The 19545-nt window shown below is 45.1% G+C and overlaps 1 protein-coding gene across 1 annotated transcript in view; it reads right to left on the minus strand.

Annotated features, from left to right (window-relative positions):
- Positions 1 to 3510: 3510 nt before the first annotated feature.
- CPXM2 (carboxypeptidase X, M14 family member 2) overlaps positions 3511 to 19545 on the minus strand; it is a 133322-nt gene continuing 117287 nt past the window's right edge. The window contains exons 11-14 of the mRNA XM_077126333.1: positions 16407 to 16704; positions 12220 to 12359; positions 10646 to 10745; positions 3511 to 5610 (exon numbers count right to left, since the gene is read on the minus strand). Of these exons, the coding sequence (XP_076982448.1) occupies positions 5345 to 5610; positions 10646 to 10745; positions 12220 to 12359; positions 16407 to 16704 (804 nt within the window). The 3' untranslated portion in view covers positions 3511 to 5344. The remainder of the gene's footprint in view (positions 5611 to 10645; positions 10746 to 12219; positions 12360 to 16406; positions 16705 to 19545) is intronic.

Genomic DNA, 19545 nt, shown 5'->3' on the forward strand with positions numbered 1-19545 from the left:
TGGCCTTAGGAGGGAATTTGGGGCTGTTTTTACATGGCAGGGGATAAACAACAGAAGGAAGAGCTCCCAGAGTCTCAGGAGGGGTTGTACCCAAAACTCATTTGCAGAGGCAGACTGCAGTGGACTAGTCTCCATGTTTTCTTGCCAATCTCTCTGGGCTGTGGTTTTGTAGGTAGCAATTTCACTAACCACTGTGACTACCCACACTGGCTATAGGGACATCAGCACAAAGTGGCACAGACATCAGGCAGAGAGGTGGCCATCAGGGCTGATTCAGAACCTGCAAATCTGGGATACTGTTTTGGCTAAACCAAAAAATACCATTTAAATACACCATTATACCTGTCATAACTGGCCAAATCCCAACCAAAACCATTCCAACCAATCCTGAAGAACACCTAGGGCAATATATAAGATTCTACAAAGGTTCTATGCACTAGGGCAACTTTCCAGACACCTACAACCTCCAGATGGGTCCCTGGACCAGATAAGGCCTGAAACCTAGACGGCCCAGCCTCTCCAGAACATCAGCTAGTTACATCTCCCTACCCCATATTATTGACAGCCCCTTCCAGCATGAAAAACTTAGAATGGCTATAGCCCAAATACCCCTATAGAAAGGGATAGAAAGATCAAAGGTGATGCTGGAGTTATACAGAGATGGTAGGGTTTAAAAAACGAATATGATTGCTGAATCATTAAATTGATATTTGTTTTAGTCTCTAGCACCTTAGAGCAGCTAGAAGTAAAAATCTAAAATTGTGGAATTGTAATCCATACCAAACTCTGAAATCTGTTTTACAACTAACTGCTGTGCTTTGAAATGCATTGCTTTTTCATGTATCTATTATTTTACCTAAAAAAGAAAAAAAGTTGATTGTGATGATAAAAAAAAAATCATTCCTTTTAGCTTCCTATATTCGGGAGTAGCTAGAAGGAAAAATCTGAGATGATGGTATGGTAGCCCATGACAACCTCTGGGATCTGTCCTGCAACTACTTGTTGAAGAGTGCTTTGAAAACTACTGCTTGTTTCTTTCTTTGCTTTGTATATTTATTATACAACTGAAAAAGTTATATACAGCATCAATCATACTTCATGATCATTTTGTACATTAAAAAACCTATAGTTTTAAAGTTATTTGTGCTGTCTTTGCTGTACAAAGACTGAGTAAATAGTGGAATTTCCTGGTTAAACTCTGTGTCCCCAGAGTCACACAAAAGGAGCTGTGATCCCTGGAGAATGCTGATTTGAGCCTCTGCATGAGCATCTTCTTAAATGCCCTTCAACATAAAACAGCGGTAGCATTAAAAAGGAGCACACCACTGTGGGAGATAGAGGCACATCCCCCAAGGATGTATTCAAGTCATAAACTCGGTCCTGTGAGTGTGAACTCATTCGTAAAGAGATCTTCAGAGATCCGATTTAGATGAGGCCAAACAGAAGCAGAGTTGGCTTTAATCCTATATGACTGGAGTCCTTAGAAGCAAAGGAAATTTGGACATGGAAGTAGAAACCACAGGAAGAAACAAAAAGGAGAGCCACCCGGCCACGACCAGAACCTACAGCCTTCTGAGAAGGCATGGCCTGCTGATCCCTTGATTTTGACTTCTAGTCTCCAATATACTGTAAGCCAATAAATCCCTCTTATTTAAGCCACCCCATCTGTGATGTTTGTTATAGCAGCTCTGGCAAACTGGGACAGCTACTGTGGCCTTCTGGGACTTGAGTGGGAAAATAAAGATAAATGAAATAGGGGATTCATTGTCAATAATAATCAGAGGTACTGTGCTGACTTTACCCTATAGAGAAACATCCAGATGAAAAGTGAAACATTTTGTCAATCTTTTGGATGTGTTTCCATTCCATCCAGCATCAGGCTTTATTTATAAAAGTGAACGCTTGTGAGGAGGTAAAAAAAAGATGTTAAATAAATTCAAATTCCAGACTCTTCATGTTTGAAGTCACACTTTCTTAACTCATAAGGGAAATTTTAAAACTGAGCACCACATGGCACAAGGCAAGTTCAAGTCCCCATGTATTTATTGAGCACCTGCTGTATGAAGGGAGATGGGTTACATCCTATGGGAGCCAATACTGAGAGCTGAGGTCCTGCCCGCTGGGAACTTCCAGACAGACAGCAGAGAGATCCGGAAGTAAGACAAATCCAAGGAAAAGGGTCTAAGAACTGTGACTCTGAGAGTCCCTGAAGGCTTGCAGATTTGTTCAAAGGCAGGAGAAATCGCTGAGGGTTGTGAGAGGGAGAATAGAAGGCTTCTTGGAGGAAGTGGCACTTGAAACAGGCCTTGAGAGAGAAACAGGAAGGCTTTCTACCAGCTGAGGTGCTGTGGAGAGAAAGCACATTTGCAAATGCCCAAGTGGCGCCCCTAGACAAGATCCAGGAGGGATAACTGTACTGACCAGCAGGGGAGAAGTCCAAGTAGGAGGGGGACTCCAGGATACCGGTTAGGGTTCGATGGAGGTGAGGAGCTGCTGTTATTACATAGGCATTGCGGAGCCTACGGAAGGGGCTAAATAGAGGAGTGACTCCAACAGATCAGAGCTGTAGGAATTCAGAGGAGTCAGCTCTCTATCAGAAATTAGAGGACACCATGGTCAGGCTAGTCCTTGGGCCCCATTGAGTTCAAGGGGTTCACTTTGCAGGTGAGGGAAAGTCCAGAGAGGCTACCTGGCCCGAAACCAAATACCAAAAGGCAGTGTCAGCCCTAGAAAAAGGGCTGAGAATTACACAAATGCAGTAGATTCTGTGCCACAGTTCCTAGCAGATTACAGAGCTAGAAACCAGCATTAGACTGAACTATCCAGGCATTAAGGTGTCAGGACCTGGATTCTAGGTCTGGAATGGTAGGAACTAACAAATCCACAACCAGCAGAGACAACTTAGAATGGTTAATCCTTGTGAACCACAGAAGTGGTTTATAATTTTTAAATGCTTCATAGTAACACCTACCATATCTAATACTGTGAGGATAGGGTTTTCCTATGGTGGGTTTGGGTGAGAGTTGCACAGTCTAACATAACTTCCAGCCACATGAGGCTATTGAAACAAATATAAATTAAAATGATATTTTTAATATATAGTAGACATTCTGTTCTAAGTTGTACCAGCCACACCTCCATTGCTTAATAGCCATACGCAGCTACTGTACTGGGCAGCAGAGAACAGAACATTTCCACCATTACAGGAAGTTCTACTGGAAAGTGCTGCTTTAGAGCAAGGCTCAGCAAACCATGCCTCGGCCTACAGGCCAAATCTGGCCACCTCTCGTTTTTGCAAATAAAGTTTTATTGGAACATGGCCCCAGCCACTCATTTGGGGCTGCAGTGGCAGAGTAGAGTAACTGTGGGAGAGCAATGGGCCTGCAAATCCTAAAATGTTTTCTATCTGACTCCCTACAGGAAAAGTTGGCCAAGTCTTGGTGTTCCAACCCAAGAGCTTGGGTCAGAACAGCCCTAAGACTGAAAGAACACACTAGGCAGAGAGTCAGGAATGGCTTTTATTGGGACTTAGGAACAGGAGACGATCTTTCCCAGTGGTGGCGACCTAGAACATGGAAGTCAGGGCGCTGCAAAAGATCAGGAGTACAAGGGACAGTTTATAAGGGTTTAGGGCAAAAGACATTCCATAGGGAGTGAGAACAGACTTTCAGCAGGGTCTCGTGCCACAGGGGTCTGGAGGCTTGTTATCAACAGTGACCAAGGGAAAACAGTTTTAGTGCTTTGTTTACATTACCTGTACACCATCCCCCCCAACCCTGAGAAAGTCTGAGAATCTCTAACTTCTGTCCCAGTCATTGTAGGTGGCTACGTGCAGCACCTCATTCTCATTACAGAGCAGGGCCCTGCATCTCCATGCTTGGTTTAGCTTGTGGAAAGCTGTCTGAGGAGCTTTTCTCTAGAGACATTCACTGGCATCTCCAGGAGCAATAGTGGATCCCAAGTATCAGAATGAGTTTGCCCAGTCCATGCCTCTCCTGAGAAGGAAGCCTGGAACAGTAGGCTGTGGGTCTCACTGCTGAGCTATCTGGGGTGCAGGATGCACCTGCAGGGAGGCTGGCCTAGAAGGGTGGTGGGCGTTGCCTAGAAGGCAGGCCTTCGAGAGGTGGTAGGTGTGGCCTAGGGAGGCAGGGCTTACAGAGGTGATAGGTGAGGCCTGGGGAGGCAGGCCTTAGACATGTGGTAGGCATGGTCTAGGGAGATGGTTTCAGAGGGGGAGGCAGTGGGCGTGGCATTTGAGTGGTTGCAAGTCTACCCAGGGAAGTCACAAGCACCATACACTAGAAGGATCTTACCATTTGCTTTCTTGAAGTTTTTCCATTCTTCTCAGGTCAGTGAAGGAGCAACATCAATATAAAAAGTTCGACACAACTTTTTCTTGCATGGTAATTTAATAACCCCTCCAAAACCAATGCTCCACAGAGTTTCCAATCACATTTAGCCTAATTTAGGAGGTCTGGCTTTCCACACATCAAAAATCACCCCTGCACTGACGTAAGTCCAACTTCTGGAAGTCTGTTTTTATGAAAGGAGTAATACAGTGAATAAAAGTTCAGCCACCTCTGACTCTCTTTTTGAATCCATCTGGCCTGACTCCTTAGGAAGGTTGGTGTCCCTGGTTCTCCCCATTGGGGGCCTCCTGTGGCCACCAGACCAACAGGGAGTTTAGGTATTTGTTATGGACCGAGCCTGCCTGTGGCCAACCTCCAAAGCATGCCAGCTGCCCAGCAATCACTCTTAAATTATTTCAGCTTCTCTCTTCTTTTATGAGCAGGAACCTTTGTTGCAAAGGAAAATAAACTGATTCAAAAGGCTCTCTGGTGCTCACTTATAACATCCCTATTGTGAACAGGGTGCAGAATTTATTTGCTGCAGCTTGGAATGTCCCAGGGCCAGGGAGGGTGGATTGTCCTAGAACGCCTGTGAGCATCTCAGATGGTAACTTTTGCATAGCAGGGCCCCAGGAACAACTTGATTTTCTCCATGCAAATTTCAAGGGCACCCAAACCGACTGCACCAATTTCTTTTTCTCTGCAACCAGGAGGCTGTGAGTGAACAAGCCCATTCCTATTTCCAGTTGCCTTGCTGAATTCCTTTACTCCTACCAGCCTTTTTTGGTTGCTCTGTCCAAGTTATTTGGATAAATGGGAATAAAAGAAAGGAAACAACCTAAGCCTTCAGCCCTACCTTTCAGGACCAGCCTGGCAATGCACATATTCTCCAGGCACTTCTACAGAGAAAACAGCAGCAAGCAAGACAGCTATGGAGCTACTACCAGGGTTGGTTTGATTTGCAAGGTCCGGGCGAGTCTCAAGTGTTGGGAGGCTCACCAGCGGTGCTGTCGTCGCCGCCGCCGCCGCCGCCCCCGTAGCTGCAGACGTCTGGCTGGCAAGCTGACAGGCTGCTTCCCAAACCTCTCCATGATCTCTCTAATCCTGGCCAGGTTGGTTTTGCTGAGCGTGAAGTCGCACCGAGTGGCCCCCATGTCGTAGCCAACCATACAGTTCTTGGTGGAAGAGGTGAAGCCTTCTGCCTTCGCTGTCACTGCATATTCTCCGGGGTTCAGGAGGCGCCAGTAATCCCCATCGCTGGCTGTTAAAAGAAAACACGGGGGAATTCAGACGTGTTCTTTTCTAACATGGATACCACCAACCCTACTCCAATTCCTCCCAGCCAGCCAGAGCCTCGGACAGGCAGCATGGAATTCAAGCTACTGCAGATGAAATTCATCCAGACGTTTTCGGAGCCAAGAGGTTTCCTTCTTTGGCAGCTACCTTAATGGTTTATAAGGGAGGTCGGGGTGCAGGCTCCCCGCATTGTTCTCACACATGGGCAGAGTAAGAGAAACGATCACTGATGCTCCTTCTATGACAATGCGAGCCCTTTGTTAGGAGGCAGGAACTTCTTAATGTCATGCCCTGACCAAAAAAAACGCCGTCTTGGAAAGCCATTGCTGCATGGCTTCCTGCCTCCCTTTAGTGTGGCTGTAAATATAGAAGAAGGTGTTTTTAAAGGACTGGGGCACCTCACATCTGAAAAGAGAAGGACAGGAAAAGATGGAATGAGGCCCCAATGCACCTGGGAGGAGATCCTGGGATCCAATGGCCTCATTCTGTGACCCAAAGGCCAAGAGAGACTTGGCACCCGATTAGGATTTACAGGTGGATTCTGCAAGGGCAGAGAGGACCTCGAGAACTCAACTGACAGATAGCAGCCCTAGGACCAGGCTGAATCCCCTGCTTCTCCACAATTCTAGCACCTGTCGATTACCAAAAGGAGCACCTAAGGTGTATCTTGTCCTTCCTTTGTTCTAATTTAGAACTTTGTTAAATAAAGAAGGCTACAAGCTGTGGTCATGCTTCCTGGGGAGTCTTCTACTGGGTCATAAATAACTCTTAAGCATATGGACACAAGTAACTAAATGTGAGACAGAAAAGGAAATCACAGTGGCTTTTGCTGAGGATGAAGCGCATAGCACAGGGCCTGAGTGTGGCCGAATCCTCCAAACAATCCCATGATGTAGTCTCCTTCTCTGACCAACTTGACACCCAGGGTGGTGAAGTGTCCTGCACGAGGACACATAGCTAGTCTTCCAGTGCCAGATTCCATTCTGTCTCCACAGCTTCCTCTCTATGATGTCTTCATGTCCAGCTTTGTCTACAGCTTTGGTGCTGGTTAATAAAAAAGTGAAGGCTGGATTTGAAAAAGGGCAAAGTAAGCCCTGGGGAGAGTTTATTTGCCTCACTAAGTGCTTGAGTCTTCTAAGGGGTGGAAGAAAATGGTGTGTGTGTAAATATGCACCTCCTACACACTATATGTACCACTTTGAAGAGTTATTTTTAAACTCACATGGCACTCTTCATCTGACATGCTGTCCGATGCAATGAGCTCAAGAGGACACAAGATGCTAGGAAAAATGAAAGAGGCAGGCAGCTGTCTGCCACATTTACATGTAATCTTCTACACAGCAAATATGACTGTCTATGAGAGGCCCATGAAGTAGGGGACTCCTGGTGTTTCTCAGTCATGGGCTTCATGTCTTCTTTTACTGGAAACGTAAACTTTTCAGTGAAATAAAATGCCATTTCATGGCTTCTCAGAAGGCACGAGCCACATCAAGGAGTCTGTTTCCTGGAATCAGATGCACAAGCATCACAACAGCTCACTTTCTGTCATTCCTCTGTAATGACTACTCCCTCTCAATACAATGCAGTTCCCTATTCTTCCAGGGCTTATGGACAGAAGCTTCTTCAGCTGCCCAATATGACATACCCCTTTCTCCACCTCTCTGCTTCTAGCATAGCACCTTGTTTATTTCTTTCTTGGCATTGACCGCCATCTGCAATGAAGTCTTCTATTTTCCTTCACTTAGAGTATTTACTGTTTGAGGTCTGAGGCCATATCTGTCTTGTTCACAGCAGTAGGAGCCTTACTTGGCTCACAGATGTGCTCGAATAAGATATGTTAACAGCATAAATGAAGGCACCAGGAATCTGTTTAAGTTCACAGCACAAGAACAAGGGGTGTTAGCCTTGGAACCTGGAAGTTTCCTTCTCTGTAACACAGATATGCTGATTCTCTCATCTGCCTGGCAGGGTACCCTCTCCCCTGGACACTCCTGGCTGGGCATTCCCCACATTTATCCGTGAGGCTCTCCTTATCTCTGTGTCCACCCCTGGTGACCGCAGAAAGGCTAGACTCCAACCACACCATGAAACTCAGGGATTCCCGTGGGGTTACTGTTTCCCTGACCCACCAGGTCTGCATCCAGTGGGGAATGTCCTGCGGGTCATGGCAGGAGGCGGATGACAGCAGGCACTGCTCAGCCTTCACAAGGAAGGGGCCACCCAGACCCAGGAGCATGTACCTGGTTATACAATATCTACCTGGAACCTCAAAATGTGTTCTTATTTGGAAACAGGGTCTTTGCAGATGAATTTAGTTCTGATAAGTCATTCCTGGAAAACAGTGGGTCCTCAATCCCATGTCAAGTGTCTGCACATGGTGTTTACCATGGAACAGCAGAGGCAGAGACTACAGCGATGCATCTTTAAGAAAGGCCCAAGGATGCCGGAAGGCACCAGAGGCTGGGAAAGGCCAGGGAGGAGCCTCCCCTAGCGCCTTCGGTGGGAACTTGGCCCTGCAGGAGCCCTGATTTCAGACTTTGGGGCTCCAGGACTGTGAGAGAATAAATTTCCATTGTTTTATGCCACCCGTCTGTCATCATACTTTGCTATGGTAGCCGGAGAAACGGAGCACAGCAGGGCAGATTAGTATCCACTGAACAAAACAGGCCTGTGGAATGGGGAGTCGAAGTCTAGTGTTAACTGACATATTTGCTGGCATTTAAAAACATTCTTACTGGCTTCCCTCCCTGCGGAATTCCATTTACTATTTCTGTTTATTTTATACAAAATCCCTTCTGAAATAAAGCTTGTCAGATCGTATAAGCCTCAACAGAAATAAAGAAAAAAAAAATTCAGAGCTTATGTTGAGCACTGAAAAATGCTGAAACATATAAAATAAAGAGCCATGCCAAGAGCTGAGTATGGAATTCATCTGTCTTGAAAATACACTGGGAAATTATTTATAGGGGAAAAAATAAAGGGAGAGAGAAATGCATTTCCCATCAAAACTGTCTCCTTGATTATAGGGGCTTGAAATTCAGAGCCCATTAGGCAAAGTATTCTCATCTCGGCTTATGGGGCCCAAGAGCCTTTTTATCCCCCACTCAGTTTTAAAACTCCATGTTTTCTTACATTGTATACAAGGTACTAAATAGTCTAAGGAATGTTCCAGGCTATTTTATGAATCACTTTATTATAAAGTAGTTCATGAGCAAAGCTTAGGGTACCAGTCCTATAAAGAACCAGATCAAATGTCTTCCTTATTTCCTTTTTCTTTTTAGGATCTTTCAACTGTTTTGAGAAATAATTTCAAACCTACATGACAGTTGCAAAATTAATACAAATTAGATACAGAGAACTCCAACATACGTCCACCCCCCACACAAAAATACCCAGACTCATCAATTTTAACATTTTGCCAAACTGACTGTACCATTCTAAACATCCATCCATCAATTTATCTATTTTCTGAACACTTGAGAGCAGTTCAGAGAAGTAGGTATACAGGTTCATTGAACATTTAATACTATCATGTTGATTTCCTAAGAACAAAGATATTCATTTATGTATCCACCTTAAGTGCAGTTAAACAAATTCAAGAAATTCTGTCTTCCTTTCTTATTGATCGCCAGCACCCTGCACGGCCTCTGGCCCATCACAGGTGTGTAAGCTGCATTTGTTGAATTAATGAGCAAGCACATGAGTGAAGGAATGCGTGGATGCCCATGAGGGGCTACTGTGTACAAACTGACATACTACACAGTATGAAACCTCATAGACTGTGGCTCTGCCAGCCTCATGCATGGGTGATAGGAATGCTCAGAAAATACTATTGTGTGAAGAGCCAGGTAACTGGATGGTAAGCATGAGGTCCGTCGCCTACTATTTTGCAGCATTTCAGACTCACTCCATCCACGTAAACAGCTACTGACCTGCTACACCAGGGACATCAGCTCACAGCCTGGCATGGAGAGCACAGGGGTGGGGGCTGATCTCAGCCTCATCCCGTCCTAACAGTCTCTGTTTCATTGCAGGTCTAATGGGATAATAACTCCTGCTGTATCCCCTTGACAGTCTCAGTGGGAGGACTGGGGCTGTTAGCATGTGTGAATAGTCTGCAGAAAAAAGGCCCCTTCTCCCCACTTAATGATGGTATGAGTTGCACTGGGAGTCAGAAGCCTCGGCTCAAACCCTGGCTCAGCCACTCACTGTGTTATCTTAGAAGTAGCCTGCAATGTCCATTCATTCATTCAACAAATATTTTACTGAGCACCTACTAAATGCCAGGCAGTAAGCTTGTAATATATCAACAAACAAAACAGTCTAAGATTCCTGCCTTTGTAGCCAGGGAGGCAGAAACAAACAAGAAGCACAATAGCTGTCAGTGTACTATACACTGTGCTAGAAGTGAGAGGGGCCTTGGGGAGCCACAACCACCACCCTGTAGCACCACATCCCTGCCCCCACCTACCCTACAACTTCTCCTCTTTTGGGAGTCTTCCTCCCAGCCTCCATGATGCACTCCCCACCCCACCGCCCTCAGCCTTCCCGGGCATGACCATAGCCTGCCTGCTCTGAGGAGCTAGATGCCTGGGTATAACCAGAGAGGGGGCTGCCTCCTTTGCTTCTCAGAAGCTTCCACCCACCTGGAAGTTGACTGGCTGCTCCATGCCCATCCAGGGGAGGGGACAAAGAGAAGCCAGAAAGCACAGGTTGAAAACCTTGCTTTTGAGGGTCTCTGGAAAATTAGAGGAAAGAAACCATCAACTCCTTCCACCAAGGAAGGTGTCAGCATCAACTCCTGGTTTTAACACCAAGTAAAACACATCAAGAAAGTGATCATTGGGACAGGCCACGGTGGCTCAGCAGGCAGAGTTGTCACCTGCCATGCCGGAGACCCGGGTTCGATTCCTGGTGCCTGCCCATGCAGAAAAAAAAAGAAAGTGGGCATCTCCTATGAATATCTCCTACGGACAGGCAGTTTACACGCCCCCAGTTACCTGTCCGGATGTCGTGGTTCACACCTTCCACGGAGATGATGGCGTTCGGGATTCCTTTCCCATGCAAGTCCCTCACCAGGCCTTTGATGCCGCGATGCACCTGCTCCGCAACGAAAGTGAGTCACGGCCCGTCTGCACACAACCAGCTCAGCAGAGCAGCCCCAACCCGGCCTGGGCCAGCCCCACTGCCTGCACCCAGCACCACCCGGCTCTGAGGCCCACCCCCGCCGCTCTGGGGCAGAGGCCTCCCCAGCCTTTGCTTTGGGCGCACATACCAGGAGATCCTCACATGGGAGTTAGAAGAAAACATCCCAGGGGTTTAAAAAATATTAGGACCTGACATGGCTCAATACATCCCATCTGCTAAAAATGGACTGCAACATTTGTGAGAATGTACAGCACATCTGTTTTGACTCTCTTGGACACACAGAGTCAAGGAGACCTTCTTACAAACCGCAACTCAGTTTACAGGGCCCTTTCGCTGATCAGACAGAAATTCTGAACCTCGTGCCTCAGTTTCCACTTCTGTAAAATGACATGGCCATCCAAGGTGACTTACCGACAATTCCAATTACATTCTTTACACACATTACTATGCTGGACCTCTGACCCACAGAGGCACTTTGGAGATGGGGGGATTGCTACAGCAGAATGATTAGGTGGTTGGAACCAATCATTCTTTTCATACATGCAAATGAAGAAGCATCTTTTCTCACAAAGTGGCATTCCAGGGTAGGGAAAGAAAATGTGCTCGTGTCTTCCCAAGACGGAAGAATAGGCTCGCACCCAGTCCATGCCAGGGAAGCTCCCTGTGGCCTAAACTGGGCCTCTGGCCACCTCACTGGGAAGACCCAGATGCCAGGTCCCAGGGCCAACCCTGGCCCAGGGGTGCAACCACAGCTTCCAGGAAGCTGCAGGCTGAGCCAGCTGCTGGATGATTCTCCGAGGTGCCCACAGCAACTGCCGAGTAAGGGACAACCTCCGTGGACAGTCCGGACCATAAAGGCAGAGTCCCATAGTGAATACTCAGAAACGGCAGGAGTCCTGGAGGTTCACTGTTTTTGTTTATTCCTTATTTGGATCCTTGGTTAGTTTTAGCACTAAGTTAAAACATATTCAATCATTCATGCTACCACATGGGGCTGGCCTTGACAGGGTGAAGAAGAGAAGCTGGTGAGCATTCTGGGGACCCATCCTTTCTGCACAGCAAGCTCTCAGGGGGCTTAAACTGTTTCTAAGCATCTCACCTTCCCCATGTGCCGCTATGACTCAGATGGCCTGGACTGAGGCCTAAAGCATTGACTATTTTCAACAAGTGCCCCAAGTGGGTTGGATCTCACCCCACCCACACAGCAGCCTCCCAGAGCCCCGGAACTCATTTCACCAGCATAAGTCAGTGAACAGGATGAATAATACATCAAGCTCACCTCCTTTGGGCCCAATAAAATCTAATCCAACGATGGTTTCAATGCTTTCTTGTGGTTGGCCCAGGACCATGGCCAAGGTCTGAAGGGCCCCTGTGAAGGCAGGCTTCCCGCTTACCCCCCTCCCATCCATCAAACCCCAGGTCCTACCTGTTCCATGAACACGATCAGGGATTCCCGGTTATTCTCCCATTCCTCAGGCAGCTGGCTCTCGTGTGGGTATTTGTCACAGCCCACGTAGATGGACAGTTCGAAGCAATTTGTGTGAAGGTAGCTGAAATCGTTCAGACCTGCCAGGTCAACACAATGACACTTTAACTAAACCAAGCTCAAATGGCACTGGGAGCAGGGATGTTCAGGGACACAACTCAGAAGACTTCATTTCAACAAAGCATTACCTAGGGTCTACTGTGCAGAAACTTACACTAGAGCAAGTGTGGATTTATTGAGGGGAGGGGATCAAAAGAAAGAAGAACCAGCCAGACAGTTCCTGGAGAAGACAGACATAAGGACATCCTTGCAAAAAGGAGGACTGGGGAGGGGCTTTTCAGATACAATATAGTTTTTATGTTATTAAATTCAGTTTAACACTACTTTTAGAATGAAAGTTCCAGTTAACACTAAGAACTTTAAGGGTTTAATTCAATTTTTCTCTACAGTTACAATGATCTCAACTATAGCTCTATAATTGTCCACTATTATAGTTCATAAAAATAGCTCCCCAGACCACCATTCCTTGAGGGCCTGGCACAAGCCAGGATCTGTCCTAGATACTCTGCAACCATCAGGCCATGTACTCTTCAACACAAACCCAGCAGATGTAGGGAACACATCCCAATTTTACAAATTAGACACCTTGAGGCTGAGAATAGTACGAAACAGAGCTGGGATCACGTCTCAGAAAAGGGCCAGGATCAGGATTTGAAGGTGACGCCAAGTTCCTGCTTTTATCCACAGCCAGAGCATCTCTGCCTTCGACCCTCAGCAAATGCATTCACCCATAAACCCAGAAAGCAGACAAACCTTCCACTTCCTAGCATGACTACAACAGGATATGAAGCAGCCAGCCTGTCATGTGCTTGGTACCCGGTATTTGTTAATAAACAGATGAATGCTGGATGATGTAAAATGCCCGTGGCTTTCTTCCCAACATGTATTTTATTTTTTGTAGAGCAGGATGATTTGCAAGAACAGTCTGGGGCTGTGTTCATGTGATGGACAGAAAGCATCAGCCAGGCTCCACCGCCAAGTCCTCTGTGGGGTCGGGGAGGCAGCACCACAGAAAGTGGAGGTCAGGTAGGCTGGGCCCTACGCTTACTGAGCAGTCTCCCGAGCTTCAAAACTCATTTTTATCGATTCCTCTGATTTCTAGTTAGCTTGTTCTTTAATGGGGCACAGACATGCTGCTCTGCTGGTCCCATGGCCTCCTGTCCCCCCTTTCTGATGAGCTCACCCTTTGTTCCCAGGCAACACGCCATCAACGTCTGTTTCATGATCAGGGCTTTGAGGTGTCAAGAGCAGCTCTGTTCAGAACCTGTTGCCTGATTGCTAAGGCCAGAGGCCCAGGGATACAAAGTACATGACCCCTCTCTCCCCCAGGCTCTCAGATTAGGGCATCCACGTGTCACTGGAGACAGGCCTTTAATGGAAACCTGGAGCCATGAGAGCAGTGGGATGAGAGAGCTGGGATGCACTCGAGTCAATGGAAAGCCCTTTGCATGGGCCTGGCTTAGGAAGGTTGGTCCCAGTGAAGGATGTTGGTCAAAACACCATGTCAAGTCACACAGTCAAGCTTGAAGAATGGACTCTCGGGGGACACAAAGGACAAAGGACATCACTGTCCACTAGCTTAGCACGGCCAGGGCCTCCTGGAGCAGGCACATTAAACTACGTTTCTCCAACCACCCAGCACTTGTCAGGACTAAACTAAATGTCCTCGTCACAAATTCAGGACAGGGCCTACGAGTTGCCACGAGTGCCCCTCACACACTATAAGTGCTGTTAGGACAACAAGAAGGGTTGGCAAAATGATGAGAAACCAGAAGACTGGGGGAAAAGCTCAGGCTGTATCATCTTTGCTGTGGGTTTCCAGCCCTTCAGAGGATGTTATGTTGCTGAAAAGGCTTTGCCAGAAAGAGGCTTTGAAAATGAAACATTATTTGCTCCAGACCGTTCTTTACAAGCCTTCAGTCCTGGCTGGGGACGGCGAGACACTCCTTTGGTCCTCTCTTTGACCCGAGCCCTTCTCATGTCTCAAACCGTAATCTCAAGCATGAAGGAATGCTTCTTAAAGCTCCGTGTGCCCGATGCTCTCACAACACCTGCCTCTATGGTGGCAGGGGGACACCAGCTTGCAGCTGAGGAGCAGAGGGACACGACATCACTTTGGAATTAAAATGCACAAAATCCAGATGACGTGCAATTGGAAATGTATCGGCTCTTGCACTAAACTGCACCAGTTGCTGCTAACGCCTGCCAGTGCACTGCACACGAGTGAGAAATTAAACGAACAAAAAGTGGGAAGGATGTGGAGGGGGAGGGAAGGAAATTAGATCACATTTCATTAATAGACAAAGAAATGAGCCTGCAGACTTCATTATGCCACCAGGAAGTAGGATGATTAAAAAGACTGGAGCCACCACATAGCTTGCCACGAAGTCCCTGAAATAATGGGAAATATAATTGATAGAAAAATATCAAACGCTGCCCATGTGATTATGTGGCAGTCGCTTTTAAAGATGTTTCTATCAATCTGATGACTCCGGCTGTGTTCATGCCCAATTCAGTTCCCTAGTTACGGAGGTCTTAGAAAATAAACTGAACTATTTCACTTAAAGATTTGTGTAGGTATTATGGCTAAAATGTAAAGGCAAGAAGGCTGTTTGCCATTTGGATAGTTTCTTAATAGGTAGGGATTTGCATTTTTAAATTTTCTTACTGAACGAAGCCATGAAAGAGATCAATAAAATGCCTCTGCTCGGTATGCAGCCAAGAAAAAATGGCAAGATTTCTGAACATATCTTAAAATGGTCATGGAAGTAAATATTTGTACTATTGTTATTCTTCTCCCAAGAGTAGGAAATGCACCTGAAAATACGTGACGCTGAACCTTTAGCGAGGTAAAAGAACACTAAAGTTGATTAATGAAATAGTGAGTAAGGGCACGCTCATAAAAGAGGTTGGGTAGTCAGCATGCCACTGGGAAAGAGGGGGGAAGGGCAGAGATGGGAACTAATTGTTCCTGATGAGCCAGATACTGAGTGCACCCCATCTGTCATTTAAGTAATCCCCACAACAATCTTAGGAGATTTCATCATTGTCATTGTCAACATCAGCATATTCATTTTACAAAGTTAATTTACTTTCAGAGAGATACAGTAATTTGCACAGGATCACACAGCAACTAAACGATGGGATAGGATGTGAATCCAGGTCTATCTCACAGAGAATATTTTCAAATTCCTCATTGGCTTGGCCAACCCTCACAAAGTTAAGTAAATAAGCAGTTGAGCATTGTTCCCGGGGTCTTGTGAGCCCAGAGCAGAGGGACCTTAAGGAATGTGACCAGGAAGCACTGGCTGGGGACAACCCCAAGACAGGAAGTAAAGTGCTTCTCCTATGACTGGAAAGTGCAGGGTCTTCTCTGCCTGCTGGGAAAGGATCCCTGACATATGCAATGGAAGTCCTCTCTGGACACAAGGACCAATCAGGCATTGACCAGACCGGGAGGCCTGCCTGTAACCTCCAGTGGGCAGGAGCCACATGTGAGATAGTTTCATCACGTGCTGGGCCAGCAGAACACACCTGCAGTTCTAAGTCACATCACACCTGGGCTTGGGGTCAAAGCCCGGGCCCCCTCTGCAAGCCCTTGCATGACAGATCCCTCCAAATCTAGACACTTCCAGGTGAAGAGCCTGGCTTCACTTGCTCTGTTGCCCTCTGCTGGGTTTGCTTTGGGGCCCAATTATTTCCAGAGTCCAGTCTAACCATCCCGACCCTATAATAGTTCAGTGACCAAAAGTAGCCTGTTGAGTCAAACAGATCTCAACTATGCCTCTTTCTTGCTTGGGAGATCCTTTCCAGGCTCTAAACATAAGTTATCTCAATTCTAAAAGGGGGATCCCATCACACTCAACTCAAAGATAGGTTATAAGGATGAAATAAATATATGCAGAAAGTGCCCAGCAAAGTGCTGTGGCACATTGTAAATGCACAACACTGGGAGCTCCTATTTAGCAATAATAAAATCACGATGCTAACAGGAGTGGAGGCTTCTTCCCTGTCCCAGCCGTCAGCATCTGGCCCCGTAGCAATGAGTGGGACCAATGGAGACTTACTTCCGGCCACAGTGTGCCAAGAAGCCCCATTGACGGTTCCGTCTTCTTTCTGAAAGTCTTCCGTGTGGCACACTCTCCGCCTGGCATCTGTCATGAGGCGGTGGGTGGAGGCGTAGGAGTAGGCCAGCCAGCGGAACACGTGGTCATCGGGAGTTGGGGTGGCCTCCTGTGTCTTCCACGGTGACCGCACCATGTCGTACGGGTATGCCACCACCAGCTCGCCCCCCTGCAGGTTCCCGCCCAGCACAAAGGGGATCTTCTCCATCCAGGCGATGACCGCCCTGGTCTCTACTGCCACCTGTCAACATGTAAAGTTAGAAACATTTTGATGAATAAAAGGAGGAGGAAACTCCCTTATCTCCCGAGCTCTCGGAACAGGAACCTATATGAGAAATCAATAATTTCATGGAACAATCTTAACAAAATTGAGGATGCTAAAATCTGTCCTGGAAACACTGGATGTTATGGAAATAATGGATACAAAAAAGGAAATAGATGCAGGGAAATTTCTCTTCATCGGAAGAGTCCAGCTTAATACACAATGGTGGAATTAGCGTATCACCATTTTGGAAAACCAGTGAATTATTGGCTAAGGCATGCTCGCCAGTGGCTGCAAATAGGAGAAAAAAGAACCAGATGTGATGCGCTGACTGATGGAAGAACACACACCTCAAAAACCATCAACCCTGAATTTGATCTCTAGTTCAGGGGTCGGCAAACTTTCTTCTATAAAGGGCCATGCAGTAAATACTTAAAGCTTTGCAGGGTATAAGGTATTTGTTGCAGCCACTTACTTCTGCCATTATAGCAGGGACGCACCATAGACATTACGCAAATCAAAGAGCCTGGCTGTGTGCCAATAGACCATTTACAAGATCAGGTCCTGGCATGACCTGGCCCATGGGCTATAGTGTGCTGACCCCTGCTCTATCCAGTCTGTTCTATTCTGACTGACAATTTACAGGAAATAAAGAGGAATAAGTTACATGGCAATAGCGGGATGCAATCAGAGGCATTCAGACAGTGGAAAACACTATGAGACAAACAACCTCAAGAAGGAAAAAAACGGCAAGGAGGAAAGAGAGAAAGTAACAGCGGGGAAAACTACAGTTCAAAGGAAACTTCAAAAATTATAAACCAATCAAAATGAATGGTCTTGTTTAAATTCTGATTAAACACTATAAAAATAAACAATGATGGGGGAAATGTGAACATTGACTGGATATTTTATAATATTAAGAAATACTTTAATTTGATGTGATAATGAATTTAGGTTATAGTTTTAATAGAGAGGTCCTGTCTTTTAGATATACCTAGTATATCTAAATATTTACAGATGAAACATGATGCCTGGCATTTGCTTCAAATAATCTAGGGGAAGGGAAAGAAAGGGTGAGGACCTAGATGAACTATGAACTGGTAAGTTGTTGAAGCTAAGGCGGAACCTTTATACTTTCTCTAATTTTGAACATGTTTTCCATGTTTTACCATAAAAAGCTTTTTTTAAAAAAGAAGAAAATTCACAGTGTTAAAGCTATAATTGAAAAGTCTGATGTGGTCAAATACTGATCAAGGAAATCAAACATCAATAATAAACCATTGATCACTATGAAGATAATTGCAGTAGAATAAAATTGATAATGGAAAAGAAATGAACATTGAAAATGGCTTAACTGTGTGGTATAGAAAATTAAGGGATGAAATTGGCTTGATTAGGATTCATTAAGTTTTAAACACATCAGAGACCAAGGATTTGAGTAAAAATAGTCCTTAGCTCTTTCTGTATAAAATCAGTGAGCCATGCTTGGCCCTCTTACTTAGCGTATATCTTTGAATATAATAAACACCTGTGAACCCAACATCCAATATTTGTCTGTCTAAAAATGCACCATTTAGTTTTACTTGCTTTTGATCTAAAAAAAGGAGTGGGTAAAAAAAAGGGGGGGGGGGATCATACTGTTTTTTTCTATATTTTTCCCCACTCAAATTGTTTCTAACATCTGTCTGCACTGACACATATTAGCGTAGTTCAGTCTTTTTCACTGCAATATGAATAGCTCATCATTTATTTTATCTACTCTCATGGTGATGATGAGTATATAGGGCATTTTCGATTCTTTTGCTATAATGAACCGTGTTTTTTGAACTTTCTTGGTTGGTCTCTGAAATTTATCTTGCATATATAACTAGGAGTAGTATTGCAGAGTCATAAAATACATAAATATTCCACTTTTCAGGTAACCAAATTATTTTCCAAAGCTTTTTTGCTAATTTACACTCCCATACACAATATCTAAGAGATCCCTGACCCATAGTCTCTCCAAGACTTGGGTATTGTCAGGCTTCTTAATTTTGCCAGTCAAATGGGTTGTCTCATGTGCAGTTCCTAATACTAATGAGACTGAACATCTTTCAATATTTATTAGCCATGTTTCGGCTTCCATGAATTGCCTCATCATATTTTTCACCCATTACTATACCGAGTTGTTCTTATTTTTATTTACTCATTATTCTATTTTTAAATTCTAATTATTCCTCAGTTATCTAATTTGCAAATAAGTAAGTCTTCCCAGATTGTAGCTTGTTACTGAAGTTTTAAAAATCTTTTGATAACAAACTTTCTTATTTTGATGTGGATGAATTTACTAATCTCATATTTTATGGTTAATGCTGTTTTTGCATTTCATTAAAATAGCTTTCCCTCACCCTAAAAGCTCATCAGTTATATCCTAATACTCTAAAGCTTATTGTTTGCATTTAACTTCTTAATCTATTGTTTGTGTGTGTGTTATAAGGCAGGGACCCATCTTCAGTTTATTCATCTCCATTTTTAAGCAATCTACTTTTTCCCCAGTGGTTAGATAGATATCATAAGCCTATCATGCATGAATCTGCTTCTGGACTCTCTGTTCCATTCATAACTCTATTTGTCTGTCCTAGTGCCAATCCACACCACTGTCATTGCTATAGCATCACAACATCTTTGTGTTTGACAGGATAAGCCCTCCCACCTTTATTCTTCTTTAGAAATGGCCTAGCTATTCTTTTTTTTTTTTTTTATTAATTAAAAAAATTAACTAACACAACAATAGAAATCAATCCATTCTACATAAGCAATCAGTAATTCTTAATATCATCA

This window comes from Tamandua tetradactyla, chromosome 13 (assembly GCF_023851605.1).
Source record: "Tamandua tetradactyla isolate mTamTet1 chromosome 13, mTamTet1.pri, whole genome shotgun sequence".
Taxonomy (NCBI): domain Eukaryota; kingdom Metazoa; phylum Chordata; class Mammalia; order Pilosa; family Myrmecophagidae; genus Tamandua; species Tamandua tetradactyla.